General features: G+C 65.0%; 1 protein-coding gene across 2 annotated transcripts; it reads right to left on the reverse strand.

Annotated features, from left to right (window-relative positions):
- Positions 1 to 1,248: 1,248 nt before the first annotated feature.
- On the reverse strand, positions 1,249 to 18,360 carry PWWP3A (PWWP domain containing 3A, DNA repair factor). 2 transcript variants are annotated; one of them, XM_082737297.1, is made up of 14 exons: positions 18,261 to 18,360; positions 17,645 to 17,750; positions 17,223 to 17,308; positions 15,683 to 15,753; positions 13,617 to 14,393; positions 12,434 to 12,535; positions 10,423 to 10,493; positions 8,952 to 9,028; positions 8,284 to 8,344; positions 6,476 to 6,551; positions 6,007 to 6,057; positions 5,123 to 5,559; positions 3,318 to 3,406; positions 1,249 to 1,565 (listed from the first exon to the last, which is right to left on the reverse strand). In XM_082737297.1, the coding sequence occupies exons 2-14, from the start codon at positions 17,699 to 17,701 to the stop codon at positions 1,511 to 1,513; spliced, it is 2,010 nt and encodes a 669-aa protein (XP_082593423.1). In that variant the 5' UTR covers positions 17,702 to 17,750; positions 18,261 to 18,360; the 3' UTR covers positions 1,249 to 1,510. The 2 variants fall into 2 exon arrangements, with proteins under 2 accessions (XP_082593423.1, XP_082593424.1); XM_082737298.1 differs by having other exon boundaries at positions 18,142 to 18,276.
- Between the last annotated feature and the right edge of the window lie 60 nt (positions 18,361 to 18,420).

Consider the following 18,420-nt stretch of genomic DNA (forward strand, 5'->3'; position numbering starts at 1 on the left):
AGCCGCTAGGCGGTGCCTGCCCCAGCGGCTTAGGACCAGCACCCTCAGGGTCCCCAGCAGGGCTGCGGAAGGCATTTAACGCCGGGGGCCCCACGGGCCGACTGCACCTGCAGCGAAGGCCCACGACAGCCGCCGGCCCCCACCAGCACGGAGCCCCGGGGCCAGGAGCGCAGCGCAGAGCACAGGGACCGAGCCGCCAGGCTCTCCCAGAAAGGGGCGAGGCCCGCTGTGGAGACAATGGTGGGCTGCTCCAGTGGAGAGGGAGTGCCCAAGCCGCCTGGCTTCGGGCTCCGTGGTAGGTAGGAACCATCCAGCCTCTGTGGTTCTCCCCACTCCCAGATTGGGAGAGGTGGCCCAGGGACCCTGCAGGACACGTGCCCCCCAACCCCGCCCTCCCAGGCCAGACTTCCCTGCCACACCTGGGAGGGTTCCTGAGCTGCAGCCTCTCCCCCTGCCCAGCTGGCCTGGGGTTTCTCTGCGCGTCTTGCCTGCTCAGAGGGCACCTTCTCGGGCCAAGCACACCTGCCCCCCCCACCCAGGCTCGGAGGGCAAGCCCCTGCTCGAAAGTGACTGCTGTGGGGAGGGGGGCCCTGGGGGGCGGAGAGGAGGGAGTCTGCCCCGTTCAGACACAGCAGCGCATCACCGGCTGGAGCTGCCGCCAGCCGGGGGTCTCCCCAGGAAACCCCGCACCCTGTGCTGACTGTGCTGTCTCCCAGCAGCTTCGAATAGCGTTCATTTGAGCGACAGGCCACAGAGCTTCCGTGACTGTGTGAGGACAGGCCACGCAGGTCTCTGCAGGCCAGGGCCTGGGCTGGGGATCCTCGGGCACCGGGGTGACCCACCAGCTGCCCCCTTTTCGGGGCCTGGGCAGGAACATGAGCCTGGCCTCCAGACAAAGGCCTTGCTTCCGGAGGAGCCGTCGGCACAGACCCTCCTGTCCCCGCACCGCGACCCCGGCCACACACACGGGAACCACGCCTGCTGCACTCGGGAGGTCCTAGGCCTCGGGACATGGATGCCAGGGCCTGGCTAGGAGAGCTGGACCAGAAGCAGCCACACGGGAAAATCCGCATGGACGGGGCAGGGCCGGGGGGGCTCGCACTGTGCTCAGGGCCCACACGGGACGGGGGGAAGCGGCCGCCGAGTCCCGCCACCCGCATTCTCCGGCACAGGGAACCGGGGCCTTCCTCGAGAGGAAGGAAGCTCAGAAAGGTGCGCGTTCTGAAGGAATCATTCATCATCAGGCTCTTTCTTAAAACTCCTCTTTAATATTGGATACAGTGCTTTTTAACATAAAAAAACAGCTGTGCACCTCACGTTAAACAGTACAGTCAGAAGTACTGGCATCCAGTAAAATAAAACATTTTCATTCCGAACACCTTTCACAAAACTCTACCTTCCAAGAAAGCCAGGAAAAGCACACCCACGGATGAGCAGCGAGCACAGCCCGGGCCCCGGGCCTGCAGACTCCGCTCGCGCCCCGGCCACGAGACCCGCGGCCCCTCCGGTGTCAGCACCGCTGATTCCTTTCTTCCAGAAGCTGGTTATCAAATATTTCTTTTTCCCTTCAGAAAATAAAAGGAGAGAACCTCATTTTAATAATTTATCTTGTCTCCAAATATGAAACAGAGGAGTCCGTGCTTTAAGGGGACAGAGTCTCCAGTCTGGGGCGATGCAAAGTTCTGGAGACAGAGGGTGGGGGTGTTTGCATGATGGCAGGGGTGCTTCAGGCCGCTGCGCTGTGCCCTTGGAAATGGTTATGACGGGACGTTTTACATCACGTGCGTTTAACAATTTAAAAAAGAGTTTTTTAGAGGCGCCTGGGTGGCTCCGCGGCTCAGGTCATGAGCCCGGGGTCCTGGGATCGACCCCCGTGTCGGGCTCCCTGCTCAGCGGGAAGCCTGCTTCTCCCTTTCCCACTCCCTCTGCGTCTCTGTCAAAAAAATAAAATCGTAAAAAAAAAAAAAAAGAACTTTTTAAGGAGTGTGAGCTATCCAACGGTCCTCGTCAACTCCCTGGTAAGAACGACACAAACCGGTATTTGGGGCACCCCCAGGCCAGGACCAGCGACAGCCACAAAGCACATGGATTCTGACAGTGGGCAAGTCCACGTGGCTGTGCGGCTCGGGCAGAACACGAGGCCCAGGCGGCACCCCCCGTGCATCACCACAAGCTGAGAGGGAAGGAGCCGGACGGCTGTGGGGCGGGAATGGCCGGCGGCCCGCAGGTGGAGCCACGTCCCCAGAATCTGGAGAAGGGCGCCTCTGCCATCACCAGCACGGCCCACGGCACTTCCACGTGCAGGCCCACAGCAGGTTAAGGGCAGTGGTAGGGCGTGCAGATGGACAGCCCTCCTCACAGGCACTACAGCCAGTCCCTCGGACGAGGAGGAGGAGGGCACTGCGCCGGGGGGCGTGTGTGGGCTCCCACCCTGCTCCCCCAAGAACACTGTTCTGCATGTGGGAGTCGACGGCCAGACCACCGGGTCTCCCTGGAGCCCGGGGTCCTCGTGTTCCCGCTCGCCAGGTCATCATTCCCGCACACACGGGTTCCTCCAGGTCGGCCCCGCAGGCAGCCTCCCCACCCACCGGGCGCTGCGGCCCACGGCACGCAGCAGGGCCCTCCCTGGGAAAGAGCGTGGCGTCCCGGGAGCTGCCTTTGCTGCCCGCCAGCCATGGCGGTGGGCCCGGCTGGCCCTGGACAGAGGCCCTGGCCTGTCACTCCGGCTGAGTCCTCGGCCAGCGCTCAGCAAGGCCTGGCAGCGAGCCCGGAGATGGGATTAGGGGCTCTGGGGGCCAAAAATCCCGGGGCGCCTAATCCCTCCGGCGGAAGAGAAACATCTTCATCACGGCATTCTTCCGACCAGCTAGGAGCGGCCTGGGGTGACTGCGGCCGTGTGGTCTGTGTTTTCTCAAACGGCCAGGGCCCTGGGCAAGGCGGAGAAAGCCTGGAATGCTAACAGGAGCCCCTGCAAAACGGGATTAGGCACAGCAGACCCGGCACATGCCCAGGGAGTGGCCCTGGAGGACTGCCTGCGGGCCGTGGCACAGGCCGGGCTGGGGTCCAGCTCCGCCAGCGCTGAGCCGCTCGCGATGTGCCCGCGGACGGAGCCTGGACACTGGCTTCCCTGCGTCCCTCTGGCAGCTCCTGGCCGAGGGCTTCTGCGCATGTTCAGCCGCGGGCGGTTTGTCCAGCCGGAGTGCCTGGACCGGCGTGTCGGCCACAGGGTCCCCGCGCCCCGGCGCCCGGCACGAGGGAACGTGAGCCCTTCTGGATACATTGCCGCCGGTTTGGCAGCGGCGCCCCGAGCAGCCTACCGGTAGCTGAGGGACGGTCCTCTGAGGTACTTCTCCTCAGCCGTTTTGTAATCCACAGCGTCCACCGCCGCGATGGCGCAGATGATGGCCTGCAAGAGAGCAGAGGGCGCTCAGCTGCGGCCAGCGGGCCCCTGCTGCCCGGGGCGCTCGAGGGACGCGTGTGGGGCCCGGCGCAGCGTCCGAGCGGCCTCCACAGACGCGGGTCCGGGAGGTGTCTGCGTGCAGGGACACCTCCGTGTGGCATGAGAGACGCACTCTTAAGACAAGACACGAGAGCTCACGTCACTAAAAGCAGAGAACGAGGCAGGACCAAAACCAACAAGCCCATCTGTGACAGTCTCAAGTTTACTGTCCAAACAGCAGGAAAAACAGAACAGCGGTCACCCCTGCACACGGCAAGTCTGACGCTGAAAATCCCCATGTGTGTCCTCAGGAAAAATAGAAAAACTCTGGTTGCTAAAAATGTGATTTTTTATTTTTTATTTTTTTAAAGATTTTATTTATTTATTTGACAGACAGAGATCACAAGGAGGCAGAGAGAGAGGAGGAAGCAGGGTCCCCACTGAGCAGAGAGCCCGATGCGGGGCTCAATCCCAGGACCCTGAGATCATGACCTGAGCCGAAGGCAGAGGCTTAACCCACTGAGCCATGCAGGCGCCCCAAAATGTGATTTTTAAAAAAAGATTTTATTTATTTATTTGACAGATTTTATTTATTTATTTGCGAGCTAGGGAGCATAGGCAGGAGGAGCGGGAGAGGGAGAAGCAGGCTCCCACCAAGCAGGGAGCCCGCCGCAGGGCTCCACCCCAGGACCCCGGGATCCTGACCTGAGCCGGAGAAACAGACGTCCCATGACTGAGCCCCCAGGCCCTCCGCACAGCGTTTCTGAAGAGCCTGTGTGGGGCGTGTGGCGGCTCGGTGAGGGGGGGAGCCTGCGACTCTCGGTCCCAGGGTCGAGGGCTCTGGCCCCACGTGGAGTGTATAGGTCACTTAAGAATAAAATCTTAAAAATCACTCCGAGCCGTTCTGGCCTAGAACACGGCACCCTGTCTGCTCTGGGCACTGCCGACACAGGGCAGGTCACTCCCAGGCGGGGTGTCCCGAGTACTGTGGGGCTCGGCGGCATCTTGCCCCCCGCCCAGTAAGAACCTCAGCCGTCCCCACACACGACCCGGTGTCCCTGGGGCAGAACCATCCCTTCCTTCAAGACACGCTCCGGAGGACTCAGACGTAAGCAAGACGAGGACGGGGCAGCCGGAGCGACAGGCGGAGTGAGGCCGCTCTTCCGGCGGGGGTGGCACACGGGCTCCCGGCCCCAGCCGGCCTCCGTCCGAACGTCTTCGAAAGCTTTCAGTTCTGAAGGTGACGGGTAACTTTCCCCACACACGCTCACAGTGCCCAGCAGAGCCCCCTCTGACCTTCCAAACCACCAGGGGGAAAAAAGAAAACAAAAAAGCCCCAAACCACCAGGGGAGTGCCGTGTGTGCTGCTGCCCAGCCGAATGGCGGCGGGCGCGTGCGGAACCGCGGCTCCCTTTCCGCAGCAGTATCTCCGCTGGTAACGTGTCCGCGTGCACCTGGGGACGCAGCGTGCACCTCTCGTCCCCCAGCACTGGCCACAGCGTCTACACAGCCGGGCCCTGTCCCCCTGCCCACAGAGCGGCCCGGGCAGGCACCACACCTGGCGTGGCTGTGGCCTCCTGGGCCCACTTCGGGAAGACGCCAGCCCAGCGCCAATCCCGGCCCCCGGGGCCCCGGCCGCCAACCCCCAGCCGACCCCACACCACAGCCCCGCCGCACACTCACTTCCGGCAGAAGAACGTCCAGGATGAAGCGGATCGTGTCGCCGCTGGCCCGCGCCGGCGCCCGGCCGCCCGCCTCCTGGTACAGGCCCTGCAGGTACTTCACCACCACGTCCAGCTGCTGCTCGTCCTCCAGGTACGTCTCCACGCACGTCACATACTGACCCGACGTCAGGAACGTCTTCAGCCATCGGGACGGCTTCCGGTTCTTCAGGATGGCCCGCAGGTGGCCCTCGGCGCCCCTGGCTTTCACGATGTACTCCACCAGCTTCTGGTTGGCCCGGTCCCGGGCAGCCCGGGACCGGTCGGGGAGGACCTTCCTATAGGGCCGCCTCCTCCCCTGGGGGCTCCCCGCCACAGGCTCCTCGGGGTCCCCCTTGCTAAGCTGCGGAAACCTGGTCCCCAAGACGTCCTGCTGGATGGACTTGCGGACAGGATAACCTGCAGACGAGCGACACGGCCGTGAGCCCGCCGGCCTGTGTGGGAGGCTCCCTCTTCCCTTCGCCACGCCGCCTGGGGGCTCTGTGGGAGGGCCGCCCCCCGCCCACAGCTACAACCGCCAGGGTCCTGAGGGCTCCTCCTCTGAGCGGCCCCACATCGGACCCCAGTGCAGCCCCCCGAGGAAGCACAGGCCCCTCCACCTCCACCCCGTGTGACCGGGGACGGCGGCGGGACTATCCGTCCGACCACACCCCGGGCAGCAGGGACGGGGGCTGCAGAGCACCGCTGCGCACACGTTTTGGAGACGAGGCCGGGTGCCCGCTGGGCTGCGGGGGCAGGCGGCAGTCAGGCTGGGGACAGGGCCCGGCCTCACCCAGACGCCTCCCCTTCCGAACCTCCGACTCAGAAAGCAGCCGCTTCACACCGCAAAGGAGCCGGCGGACTTACTTATGTCGGCCGCGTAGTATTCCAGGAAGGAGCCGGCGAAGGAACCGCAGCCTGCGGGAGGGCAGGAGAGGAGAGCCGCGTCCCACCGTCAGAGGCGGCGCTGGGGAACGGCCCAAGGGACGCGGGACTGGCGTGCCGGCCTCACGTCAGCCCCATGCGGACCCCTTCCCGAGAGGGCCAACGGGACACCAACACTGCCGTCGGGGTGCAACCCGCCCCCGGGGCGCCCAGAAAATCCACGTCGGAACATTCCCGACAGCTGGACTTGGGGCAGACAGAAGCCAGCCCTGACTCAAAGCGAACTCCGCCTCCATTCACACCCAGGACCTCCGTCTGTGCCCAGGTGCCAGCCCACCTGCCCCGTCAGGGACAAGACTGCCACGGGCCCAGGCCTGGAGACCAAGGGAAACAGGCCTGCGCTCCGCCCCCAGCCCCGTCCCTTTGTCCGAGAGCACGCAGAGCCACGTACCGAGCCGGACCCTGTAGTCCGTGATCAGGGAGACGCACCAGCCGATGGCCTGGTCGAAGTCCTCCTTGGCCTCATTCTGCACCAAGAGCGAGACAGCAGCTGTCGGCAAGGGGCCACGGGCTCCTCCACTCCTGCTGGCAACCTCAGCCCCTGCGTCCAGACCACAGCGCTGGCAGGGGACCCCGTGCGGGGCTGCTGAGGACACACGGGGAACGCGTGGAGGCCCGGCTCTGGGGCCAGGGCTGCTCACACGCTGGGTCCTGGGGAACAGAGAGCTCTGGAACAGGAGAGCTGGGCCTCGGGAGCAGAGGAAGGAGCCCGGCACCCCATGTGCGGCTGACATCCCCAAACAAGACTCAGAAGTCCTACAAAGCAGATTCTTCCAAGAGCCGTGCCTGCGCCCCTGGCTTAGAACGGTGTTGGCTGAGCTGTGCCCGTGGGGGTGCCCACCTAGACCTCAAGGTCCGCACCTGCACACCAAGGACCACGCCCCCTCCCCACCCACCAGCGTCCCCCCAGCCGAGATCCCCTTCTGATGTGACTGCCACGTCCTGGCCCTTCCCGTGGCCACCCCACGTGGCAGGTGTGGGACGGGGACAGCAGGTGCTGCTGCTCTGTGCTCGGGAAAGCAGGGCTCAAAACTGCGACTGTGACACCAGGGCTGGTCCGTCAACACAGCCTGGGACGACCCCGTGGCTCCAGGAGGCAGTGCTCCTGCCACAGCAACAGCCCCCCAGGGAGCCTGGCTTTTCTCGGGGAACAGGACGACGGGCGACGGGCACCTCAGCACCTGGACTACGTGAGGCCACTCGTCATCTTTGTCAGAGCTCACAGATCTGACTTTGGGACGTACAGACCTTAAAGCCAGATTCCTGCTGTCCCCTGACAGCCCACCCCCCACTTTGGAAAGCTATCCAGATCCCTGAGAGTGGCCGTGGGGTTGGGGACGCCCCAGCCTGGAAGGTTGGGTGACCAGCTCCCCACGCTTGTGGGCTTATGCTTCAGGGCGCACGGAAGCGCCGGAGGCCATAACCGGGCCTGGGCACGCTGGGCACCCAGCGCAGGCTGCGGCTCACAAGCTGCACTGAACGCTCTTACCACGGACGGGCGGAAGCAGGACCACGTCACGGGGCACGCACATCAGTGGAAGACAAGGCTGGGGCCCGGTGTGGGCGCCAACCTTCCCAGCCCCTGCCCACGCCACAGCCCGGGCTGCTCGCTCAGGGAGACGGCTGCTGGGCAGAAGGCTTCCCGCAGGGCCTCCGCCCTCCAGCTCCCGGGCAGTCCACGTGCACAGAAGACAGTGACACGAAGCCAGGAACCCACTCACTGGGCTGGGACAAGAACCGCATGGCGGGGGGCGGGAGGCTAACGGACCCCTCCCCTCGGCTGGGTCCATGCCGGAAAGCCGGCGTCACACCTCAAGGCTGCACAGACAGCGTGTGGAATGGACAAGCGCCTCATGGCTTACAGGCTCGGTGTAAGATCAAGAGCTGACGAGAGCACCTTAGGGGACTCGGCGACCGGCAAGCCCAGGAAGCTCCCTGTGGGGTGTCCACCAAGCACTCCGCCCCCCGTGCAGGCCCGCTGTGTCCACGGCACCGCGCAGGGACACCCTCTGAACGATCACCCACGTCAAGACACCAGCCTTGCACCCAAGCACCCTGTCCTCTGTGCCTAGTCAGTGGGGGCTTGGCCGGTGACCTCCCAGGGCCGTGGTGGTCCCCACCAGGAACGCCCGGAGCCGGGCCAGCAGACCAGTCCCGTGGCGGCGCACCTCTCTAAGGCACGACCCACGGCGCACGTACCAGAAGAGCCTGTTTCTCTTTGCAGTCGAAGTGCTTCAATCTCCTGAGAGACACCGTGATGCTGGGCAGAGGGAGACGAAGGTAACACAGGGTGAGTCAGGATGAGTTTCCTCCGACGGAACCAGTGGGACCCGTGGGGGCCTCTGCCCCCAACCAGCAGCCCGAGGGAGCCCCAGAGACAGGCCCCACGGGACCGGGCTGGGGCCGCCGCATGGGACACGCACACCCTGGCCGCCCGTGGGAGATGGAGGCGGCACCCGGGGCCCAGAGGGTCCAAAACGTGTTTGCAAAGTGCCCTCTGAGCAGACGGGCATTTCCATCCAAGGATTACGGCCTGGCGGCAAGCGAGCGGACAAATACGCCAACAACAGAACCGGCAGCGGCAGGGCTGCTCACAGCACCCGGCACAACCGGGTTGGAACACAGTTTGCGGGGAAGGGGTGGGGGCCGCCGAGCGTCGAACGAGGCAAATAAAGCTTGGGAAACTGGACGGTCTGAGCGGTCCCCTTCAACACAGCCTCTGGATTCCTCTTCCAGGAGAGCTGGATCACAGGGGGCACGTGAGACCATCCTGGCCCTGGGCCCAGGCTCCCCACCATCCCGGCACCCCCAAGCTGGCAGGACTTCACCTGCCAAGTGTTTCCCGAGAGCACAGACAGCTGGATTACCCTCTCCCTTTGGGGTCCATGTGCCCCTCGATAAAGAGCACACTGGCTTTCTTCTCTCTTCGCCGGACGCTCTTGACCTGTTGGGAAACCCAAGAAAACAGAGCATCGGGAACCCAGAAGAGGCCAGGGCTTTGAGCCACCTTCCTGACCTTTCTCCACTGCACAGGCTGGCACGTGGCCAGCACGGGACAAGGAATGCTGCTGGCCGGGGTGGGGGTGGGGGAGGTAACGACACGGGACGACACCAAGGCCAAGCCCCCAGGCTCGGAGGCTCAGCCAGCGCCCCTCCTGCCACAGGCACACTCCGTGCTCGCACACAGCAGAACCACGCAGCACTCGGTTATGTTCCCGCTCGTAACAGAAAGACCCAACCCTGTGCCGCCTGCCGCCTCACACTCGACCACACGACTGTCTCCTGACTCAGCAGAACGGGCTCACTCCGGTTTGTGGGATGAGCAAAGTGAGCTCAGGCAGGTAGGACCAACCGAGGACACCGAGGCAGCCGTGCCGGACTCAGCCCAGCCTCCGGCCCAGCGCCCCCGTGTTCCCAGCTTAGCTGGAGAGAGCGGGCCCCAGGAACCCGTGACTTTGGAGATCCCAGGGAACTGGTGAAACTGAGGAGGAGAGGGCTAGGAAAGGGTGCCAGCCGCAGGGGGACAGGAGCATCTGCCATGAAGCAAGCTGAAGGGAGGCCGGGGGACCCCGATCAATGACCCCCACCGTGGTGCAGACGCTGCACAGACCCCCACTGCATCTGCACGTCGGCTGAAGCTGCCCTTCTGCCCAGCGAACGAGGCGTGGACGCCAGCCCTGCGTCACGACAGCCAGTCGGCCCCATCGGAGGCGGCCATGCTGCCCACCGGAGGTCAGCCCCACGGCAACGGCAGTGTCTCCCGCTCCTGCAAACAGCTCTCCAAGTTCAACGTCACCGTCTCTCACTACAAATTAAAGCCCGAGAGCAGGAGCCGTCGGAACGCCGTCTGCGGGGGGTCGGACACCACGTGAAGGGTGGGAAGCTGGCACACTGCCTTGGCTAGGTGTCCGGACAGCCCGCACTGGCCGGGCGCACGGAGAAAGCAGAGCGGGAAAAGCTCAACGCGCTGAGGCCCACCACCGCAACCACACAACCGATCCCCACCCTGGAGTCGGAGAAACTTCCAAGCTCCCGCGGAGAAGCTCCCGCAGGACGAAGCCTCAGGCACACGGTTAGACACCAGCAAGTTGCAGACACTTTATAGGCAGTTTCCTGAGCTGCTCGGTCTAGATTGGCGCTAGGACTCTCACGCTCAACTGGGCCAAAACGATCAAACTCCCCTTACTCAGGTTCCCGTCTGCAGAAGCCCTGCTTAGAATCACGAGGCTGTCGGGTTTCTCCCAGGAAAGAACTCCCCCGGGGTCCAGCTGACATGAAGGGGGCGAGAGAGCAGGCGCACGGGGCCTTGAGTGGGTGCCCGAGGCCGCCGGAGCTTACCACTGCTGGCCAGAAGGGGTATTTCTGGTGCTTAAGCCAGACTAGCATTCCCACTTCAAACGAGCGTGGCTCTGGAATTAAGAAGGACAAAAACATGAACAGTAAGTCACATCCGCAGCACTCACTAAATGCAACAAATAAAAAACACAGGAGGAGCCTGCTTAGACCGGACGCTCTAAGCCTGGTCAGAGGTCCCCACGGTTGCAAGGCGGTCTCACGACAACACTGGCGCCTGAGTGTGGGGGACATGCGCGCTGCTGAGCGGGGACACGCCAGGGTCAACTCGGTACCGCCTTGGCCACTACTCTACCATCGCAAATAACTCCAGGTCCGTTTTTTTAAAAGGAGTGAAGCACATAAACCCCAACAGAAGCAGCAAATTCCAGGGCACCTGGGGGCCCAGTCAGTGAAGCAGCTGCCTTTGGCTCAGGTCTGATCCCAGGGTCCTGGGATGGAGCCTGCACCGGGGTGGGGGTGGGGGAGCGTCCCTGCTCGGTGGGGAGCCTGCTTCTTCCTCTCCCTCTGGACCCTCCCCTGCCCGTGCGTTCTGTCAAATAAATGAAGTCTCGGGGGGGGGGGGGCAATTTCCTAGGAAGCTCGTCAGAGATAAAATTTTTTCAAAAAATTATCTCTTATTTCAAAAAGAGAAAAAAAAGCGGATTACCAAAACCATCACCCAGTGACCAGCCGATTACAACCGACCAGAACAAGACTTCCAACCAAACACAGAACTCCAGAACGAATAACCCGAACACTGAACAACGAGGTAACGAAAGCAGACCCGAGAGGCTGCTTGTCCAAGCGGAGACAAGCTGACCCCGTTCCCGCAGTGCCCTGGCCGCCAGCGGGGCCGCAGGCAAGGTCTGCAGACGGGCAAGCGCGCGGCTAACGTGCAAAGGGCTGTCGTCTGGTGAGAAATGTTTGGTTTTTAAGAGAACCGTCAGGGCCCCATGAACACAAACAGGTCATGGGAACACCCAGACGTCAGGCTGCCAGGGGCATGGGGACAAGATGAAATCAAGTGGAAGCAGAAAGCAGGGGGTTTCTCGGGGCTGTGGTGACCTGGCCTCTTGCCGTGGAAGAAGGCGCCGTGACCGTCCCGCTCCGGGGAGCTGAGCCCGCAGAGCCCGGCAGGCGTGGAAGCGTCTAGCTCCCCCTGACAGTGGGGGGGGTGTGCTCGGGCAGGAACAAGCGTTGGCCGCCAAGAGTAATCAGAAGACCACAGGCCAGGGCGCCGCATGTCGAGTTACTCTCAGGGACGGTAAGGAAACGCACGCGCGTCAGCGCAGAACCAGAGGCGGACGCAGTGTGGGCCACGGGGGCCGAGGCACAAGGGCGCGCCCTGCCCTTCGGTCTCCCCTCGGAGGAGAGGTCCCCCAGCTCCCACGTGTTATCTTGGACCATCTCACGGGTCCGTAATCATCCCGTAACGACAGGCTAAAACACTCCAGGGTGTGTCGAGACAAACAGTGGGCGAGTCTGAAAACAAAACTCATCCCAAATCATCCACGCCACGAAAGACACCAAGCTGTGGTCGGTCGCTGGTTCAGGATCTTGGGTCTGCATCTCCGGTCCTTCCACAAAGAGGGCCGGGGGAGCGCACCAGCATGTGGGCTCTAGTGCGGGCAGCGTGCGCGTGTGGGAGGGGGTGCTGGGGCCCCGCTGCCTCAGGCCGGAGACCCTGCGTCTCTGGACAGACACGCACCGGACACCCCCAAAGGTCTGGAGGCAGCGCCAGGCCACACCCGCACTGGACCCAGCACTCGGCTCGGCCGTCCTCCCCTCCCAGGAGACACGACGACGCGTCCGGGGAGCAGCGTGCCGGCACGGAGGGCTGGTCGGTCTCCTCCCGGGGAGACCCTCTTCCCTCTCAGCGCTTCCCCTTACGACGGAGGCCGGAGAAGCCGGCACCTGAGGCTGTGGGTGCGGCAGCAGAACCGCGCGGCAGGAAGGCCGGCCGCCTCCGCCCAGGGGAGCCGCGCGAGCGGACCCACTGCTGCTCCGCACTTACCGTGGTAAAGGAGGATCCGGGGCGGCTCCTCGTCGTCCTCATCGTCCTCCAGGACGGAGCGAATGGGATTCAGCTCCACGGACTCTCCAGAGGACTGACGGTCTGCCAACGGTGCCAGATTCAACCTTCGCCGTCACCGGCTCAGGGACCCAGCCCAAGAAACGCACTTCCTGACACGCGACCATCCACGCAAACAGAAAAGATCGCACGTCGCAGACTCCCGCACCGCCAGATGCGAGGGGGCCGCCCCCGACCCAGGTGCGCTTACAGGAGAAACACACCGGGTCGAAGAGGACCGGGGGAGGCCGCCGCGTCCCCGTAAGGGGCAGGCGCCCAGGCGGCAGTCTAGGCAGAGCGAGGGCAGGGCCGGGGCAACTGGGGGGGGAGGACGCGGGGACAGGCTGTGGCTCATCTCCCTGTGCCTCCGCACGTGCCGGGACGAGTGTAGACACACATTTAAATTCAAGGCAGAAACCCGAGCACGTGCAGCCAGTGGGCCTGGAGGCACGGAAGCCGAGAGAAACGGACGGTTCTCAGCAGCGTGAAGACAGAGGGACACCGCCACGTTCACAGGAAGGGAGCCCCTGCGCGCGGCCGGCCGCCGCGCACGAGCACGCCTCTGCCGGCGCCGCGCAAGTCGGGAGACTCGGACTGCTCTGCGTCTAACTCCGCTCACAAGCCAGTCCGTCACTTCTGAGATTCCTGCCCCATCAGAGGCCCAGCCCCCGGGAGAGCCTCCAGTGCCCCCCGCCCCAGCCCATTCAGAACCAAAAAACCCCAAGGATTTGAGACTAGTCCTAATGACAATCCCGCGGGAGGGAGACAGAAAGGAGCTGGGCAACCTGCGCCTCTATTTTGACACGACCTCGTTAAGATCAGGAGAAAAATCACGCGAGTGGGGACTCCCGGGGGGCTCAGTCGTTAAGGCTCTGCCTTCAGCTCAGCTCATGATCCCAGCGTCCTGGGACTGAGCCCCGCATCGGGCTCCCTGCTCAGCGGGAAGCCTGCTTCTCCCTCTCCCACTCCCCCTGCTTGTGCTCCCTCTCTCGCTCTGTGTCTGTCAAGTAAATAAGTAAAATCTTAAAAAAAAAAATATCCCGCGCGTGCCCGACCCGCATCAGCCCCGGGAGAAGCCAGGTCCGCCCTCCGCCAGCAGAAGCACCTCCGGGCCGCAGACCCTTACCTTCCTCCACCAGGATGTGAAGATCGCGCGGCTCCTCCGCAGCACGGGGGCCCGGCAGGCCGAGTTCGCCAGCGCTGCGCAGGCCTGTGCAGCCCCTGGGCCCCTGCCTGGGCACTGCCCCCGGCTCCAGCTGCGGGGCGGGCAGCCTCTGGCTGCCATCTGGGCACAGCCGCTTGGCGGGGCGCTCCAGGGTCGGGAGCCCATCAGGGCTGTGCAAAGGCAATCCCGGGTCTCGGACGCCGGGAGGTGAGCGGGGGCGTGGCGGGCTGCTCTCCTTCCCGCCGTCTCCCTCCGAGAGCGCACGTGCTCTCTCCCCCAGCCCAGGCTCTGGTGCTAACTTCCTCCCCCTTGGCCTCGGGGCTGTCCGCCTTCTGCAGCGCGCTCTGGATCCACTGCCGTGCCGAGAGGCGGCTCTGGCCGAGGGGGCCGCCACGGCTCGCAGGCTCTCACTTTTCCCGAGCTCCTCCTTGTGGGCCACTTGGAGCCTGGAGTCCTGCCTACAAGTGGGTGCAGCCACCAGCCTTGGGTGTGCGCATTCCCGCCTCTGAAGTCCAGAACTGCTCGGCACGGCTTCCTGGAGACCCGAAGAGCCGGGGTCACAGAGAGAAGAGGCCGGATCCGCAGACTTCCCTCCGGAGGACAGAGCGGTTCTTCCTTCCGTCGAAGAGCTCTCTCGAGGCAACGCAGCTCTCTGGTTGAGAACGTCCAGAGCCACTCGAAGCGAGCGTCTGTAGGCCAGCTCCTCCAGGGGCTCGGCACGAACGGCATCCTGGGAGGCTGCAGGGCGAGAAGCATACAGAGCCTGGGGACGGGCGGGCGCTGGCACGGCCGCCAGACCGTGGCCGCCTAGGGCTGACGCGGGCTGTCACACCTGAAGGGAGGACCGACCCTTCTCGGCCCCCCGTTCTCCCGGGGCAGGACGAGGCCACAGAACCATGGCTATTGTTCTCTGTTCGGGCTGCCGGTCCTGCTTTCCAAAAACAAACCGACCGACCCCAACCGGACTGCGTTCCAGGATAAACTGCCCCAGGTCACAGGAAGACACAGCAGCCAACGGACCCGACATCTCCCAGGTCCTCCCAGCCTCGCGGTTCCAACTTCAGTCGGGCTCAAACCCTTGCCGGCTCCGTGACAACCTGACCTGGCAGCGTGTTCTCGGGCAGAGCAGGTGGGGGCTGGCCGATGGACGGGGCCCACTGGGGGCCGGTGGACTGTCCGTACTCCTGCGGGAGGGCGCTTCCAGGCCAGAGAGGAGCACCAGGGCCTGGAGCGGCGAGGGCCGCTACGGATGCATCGACGCCCCCCACCCTGCACGGGCAGCACAGTTTATGGGGACGAGATGCTGGGCACAGCGGCACAGCCCAGCGGGCACACGCCCTCCACAGCCTCCTCCCGGGCTGATCAGGAGGAGGCTGACCCCCAGGCCCCGCACAACCCGAGCGAACCCAGAGGAGTGTCTTGGAGGCGGAGGCTGAGGCTGCCTGGGGTGTGCCGGGTGGATGCCGCTTTGAACAAAAGCGGTCTTTCGGAACGCAGAGGAAAACGGACCCTGTCTTACACACACCCCCGGAAGGGCTCCCGGTCCGTCTTTCCAGGACCCTCCCAGCGCTCGGGACAGGGGGTGTGCACCCCGGGCTGAGGCAGCAGAAACCCCGTCTGCATAGGTTGGCGGAGCCCCCCCACCCCTGGTGCGCCCAGCACCACGGAAAAACAAGGGGGTGGGCGCGGGCGAGGAGAGCCCGGCAGGCCGCGGGCACCAACATCGATGCTGGTCACACAGTCCTTCCCCAGGGCTCTGAGCCCTGCTCCAAAACCCGTTCTGTGGGGTGGCAGGGCAGGAAGCGGCTCCCCCTCCCCTCAGGGAGGCAAACGCACCCTGGAGGCCGGGGACCCCAGCGCTCGTGGCTGGCTGTGCCGGGACTCCAGAACAGGACCGGCTGGGGCAAATTCGAGAAGGGTTAACAACAGAGACCCTCTTCTTCCCGTCCTTCAGCTCAGGGTAACCTGGGACCAGGGTCCTCCCCTTCCCCCGCCCCGGTGTCTTTGTGAGGCAGGCGCGCTCTTACCCAGGGCCGAGGCTATGCGTTCGATGTGCGCCGTCCTCAGCGTTTCCACGTCTGTGCTCCTCACCTCAATCCTGCAGGGACAGGAACGCCAGTCATCCGCCACTGGCCAAGGCCACGAGGACATTTTCAAACAGGGTTTTCTCTCGACGACAAACGAACTAGATTCCTTTTCTACATTCTCAACCTTCCACTTAAACCAAAACTCACAGCCCACCGGGAGCTCACGTGCCTGAAGGCAGCGGCAGCAACGACCCTGGTGAATTTTTTTTCTTTTAAGACAGAAAAGGTTGGCTGGGCTTAAGAGTGAAAACGAATTCAAATTGCGCCTTTTCTGAGCCAAATTCTACTTTCAACTGCACGAATACCTCCTTTGTTAGGTTCTCAGAGTAGATGATAATGTCCCTAAAAGCTGTTTACAACCCAGCGTGTATGTTCTGGCTTAAAAAGAAGCACTTTTCTTTTAAACTTGAGTATCCGCGTGGCAGGGAAGGTGTGAGCTGGGGACTCAGCACGCTGAGGCCGCCGCCCCAGGAGGAGGTTTTGGTTTTGTTCTCTCTGAGCTGGGGATCCTACCCTCAGACACAGCCATCCCCGCAGTGCCACGCGATCTGCGCATTTTAATCATCCCGGGTCTTGTCACCTCTTCCATCTCCAGGTGATCAAGACCAAAAGACCTATGTGCTTCACAGCGCCGGGAGGCAGCCCCGGGCGCCCAACGGCCGCCCCCGTTAGACGGACAGGCCGATGCATCAAACATGTCAAGAGGGCCGGCCCTCTCCTCCGTTTCTGAGAGAAAGACACACATCTGCGGGAAGCAAGGGATCCCCCCACCCCCGGATGTGGTTCAATTTGTGCACGGGTCCCACAGAGCACCTCACAGGGATCTTCAACAAAGAACAAACAAAAACCCCCACCCCCAGTGTTTCCCTCCGAGACTGTTACGACTGGACTGTTACCCACCGTTACTACGAATCTGTTACAACAAACGAAAAACTTATCAGCTCCTAGGGACGGTCTTCACTTTTGTCCGGCCTGCAGCAGGAGCAAGCCCGCTGGGAAGAAAATGCTCAAAAACCCCACAACATTTGGGGCGCCTGGACGGCTTGGTGGGCTAGGCATCCGCCCTCGGCTCAGGGGAGGTCGTGATCCAGGCCCTGGGGGCCGCTGAGGTCGTGATCCCGGGCCCTGGGGGCCGCTGAGGTCGTGATCCCGGGCCCTGGGGGCTGCTGAGGTCGTGATCCCGGGCCCTGGGGACTGCTGAGGTCGTGATTCCCGGCCCTGGGGGCCGCTGAGGTCGTGATCCCCGGCCCTGGGGGCCGCTGAGGTCGTGATCCCCGGCCCTGGGGGCCGCTGAGGTCGTGATCCCCGGCCCTGGGGGCCGCTGAGGTCGTGATCCCCGGCCCTGGGGGCCGCTGAGGTCGTGATCCCCAGCCCTGGCGCCCAGCCGGAAGCCTGCTTCTCCCCGACCTCGGCCCGGCCCGCCCCCCACACTTGCACTCAGTCTCCAACCTTAAAAGAAACCCCAGCCACGACACTCAACTTTTCATCCAGGGAGAGTATCTGAACACTCAGGGAAAACTCCTTTTTCCTCTTACTGCCGGTGGACGTCTCGGTTCTGGCCAGCACCTGGGGAGCGGGACACAGGACGCGCGGCCGTGACGGAGAAGCCAGGGCGCCCGTCACCGCCGACCGCCCCCGCCGCCCGCCCGCCCGGGGACCCCCGCCGGGACTCCGCAGGGGCAGCGAGGCCCGCGGGGACGGCAGCGGACGCGGGCGGGGCGCGGGGGCTCTCCCGGGGCGGCCCCCGCTTCTCCCCAGTGCGCGGCCAGGCCTTCCGCCGTCGGGCGGGCCGGGGAGGCCGCGGCCGACCGCTCGGGCCCCGCCGCCCCCGCGTCTCTCCGGGCGGAGGCCGACCCCCCCGGGCCCGCCGCGAGCCCCGGACCCGCCGCCCGAGGGGGTCACCTGGGCCGGCCACAGCCGCTGCTCCCATCGGCACAAGACATACTGGGCGTCCGTCATGACTCGGACTCATGGGGCCCGCGGGGACGACGGGCACGGACCGGGCGCCCTGCAACACAAGCGGCACAGCGGCGTCGGGGCCGCCCGGACGCGCAAACCGCCGCGCAACAGCCCGGCCCCGCGCGCGCGCCCCGCCGCGAGGACGCGGCCGAGCAGCCCGCGGACGTCGCCGGCCGCCGCGGGGCCCCCTGGGGGACGGGACAGCTGCGCGGCGTCCTCCCGGGCCGGCCGCCCACGGGCCCCGCCGCGCCGGGGTCGGGGAGGGGCGCACGCGGCGGGTCGGCCGGGCCGGGCCGGGGTCGGGGAGGGGCGCACGCGGCGGGTCGGCCGGCTCGCGCCCCCGGGGGCCCTCCGCTCGGGGCTCGCCCCTCCCCCCAGGCCCGCCGCGGCCGCCTCGGCCCCCGCCGGCCGACCCGCGGGACGCAGCCCGCAGGCCTCACCGGGCGCCCGGCTCCGCAGCGCGGCGTCCCCGAGCCCGGCGCGGAGAACGACGAGGCCGCGGCGGCCCAGCGGGGTCGGCACCCGCGCCTTCCCAGCCGCCTCCCGGGCCCGCGCTCACCGCCTCAGCCGCCGCCGCCGCCGCCCCCCGCGGGCTGAGGGCGGGGACAGCCTCGCGGCGCCGCCAAGCCCTACCCCCGCCGCCAGCCAATGGGACGCCCGTATCCGCCCCGGGACCCGCCCCTTCCGCCCGGGCGGGCGTGCGCGCGGTTGACTGACGG

The sequence above is a fragment of the Mustela nivalis genome (assembly GCF_964662115.1).
Source record: "Mustela nivalis genome assembly, chromosome: 1".
NCBI classification, from domain to species: domain Eukaryota; kingdom Metazoa; phylum Chordata; class Mammalia; order Carnivora; family Mustelidae; genus Mustela; species Mustela nivalis.

Coding starts and splice junctions, on each gene's coding strand:
- PWWP3A (XM_082737297.1), bottom strand. CDS start 17,701: ATGACGGACGCCCAGTATGTCTTGTGCCGATGGGAGCAGCGGCTGTGG. Junction 8,345..8,951: donor ATGGACCCCAAAGGGAGAGG/GTAATCCAGCTG, acceptor CCCTCTGCCCAG/CATCACGGTGTCTCTCAGGA. Junction 5,560..6,006: donor ATACTACGCGGCCGACATAA/GTAAGTCCGCCG, acceptor GCTCGTCTGCAG/GTTATCCTGTCCGCAAGTCC.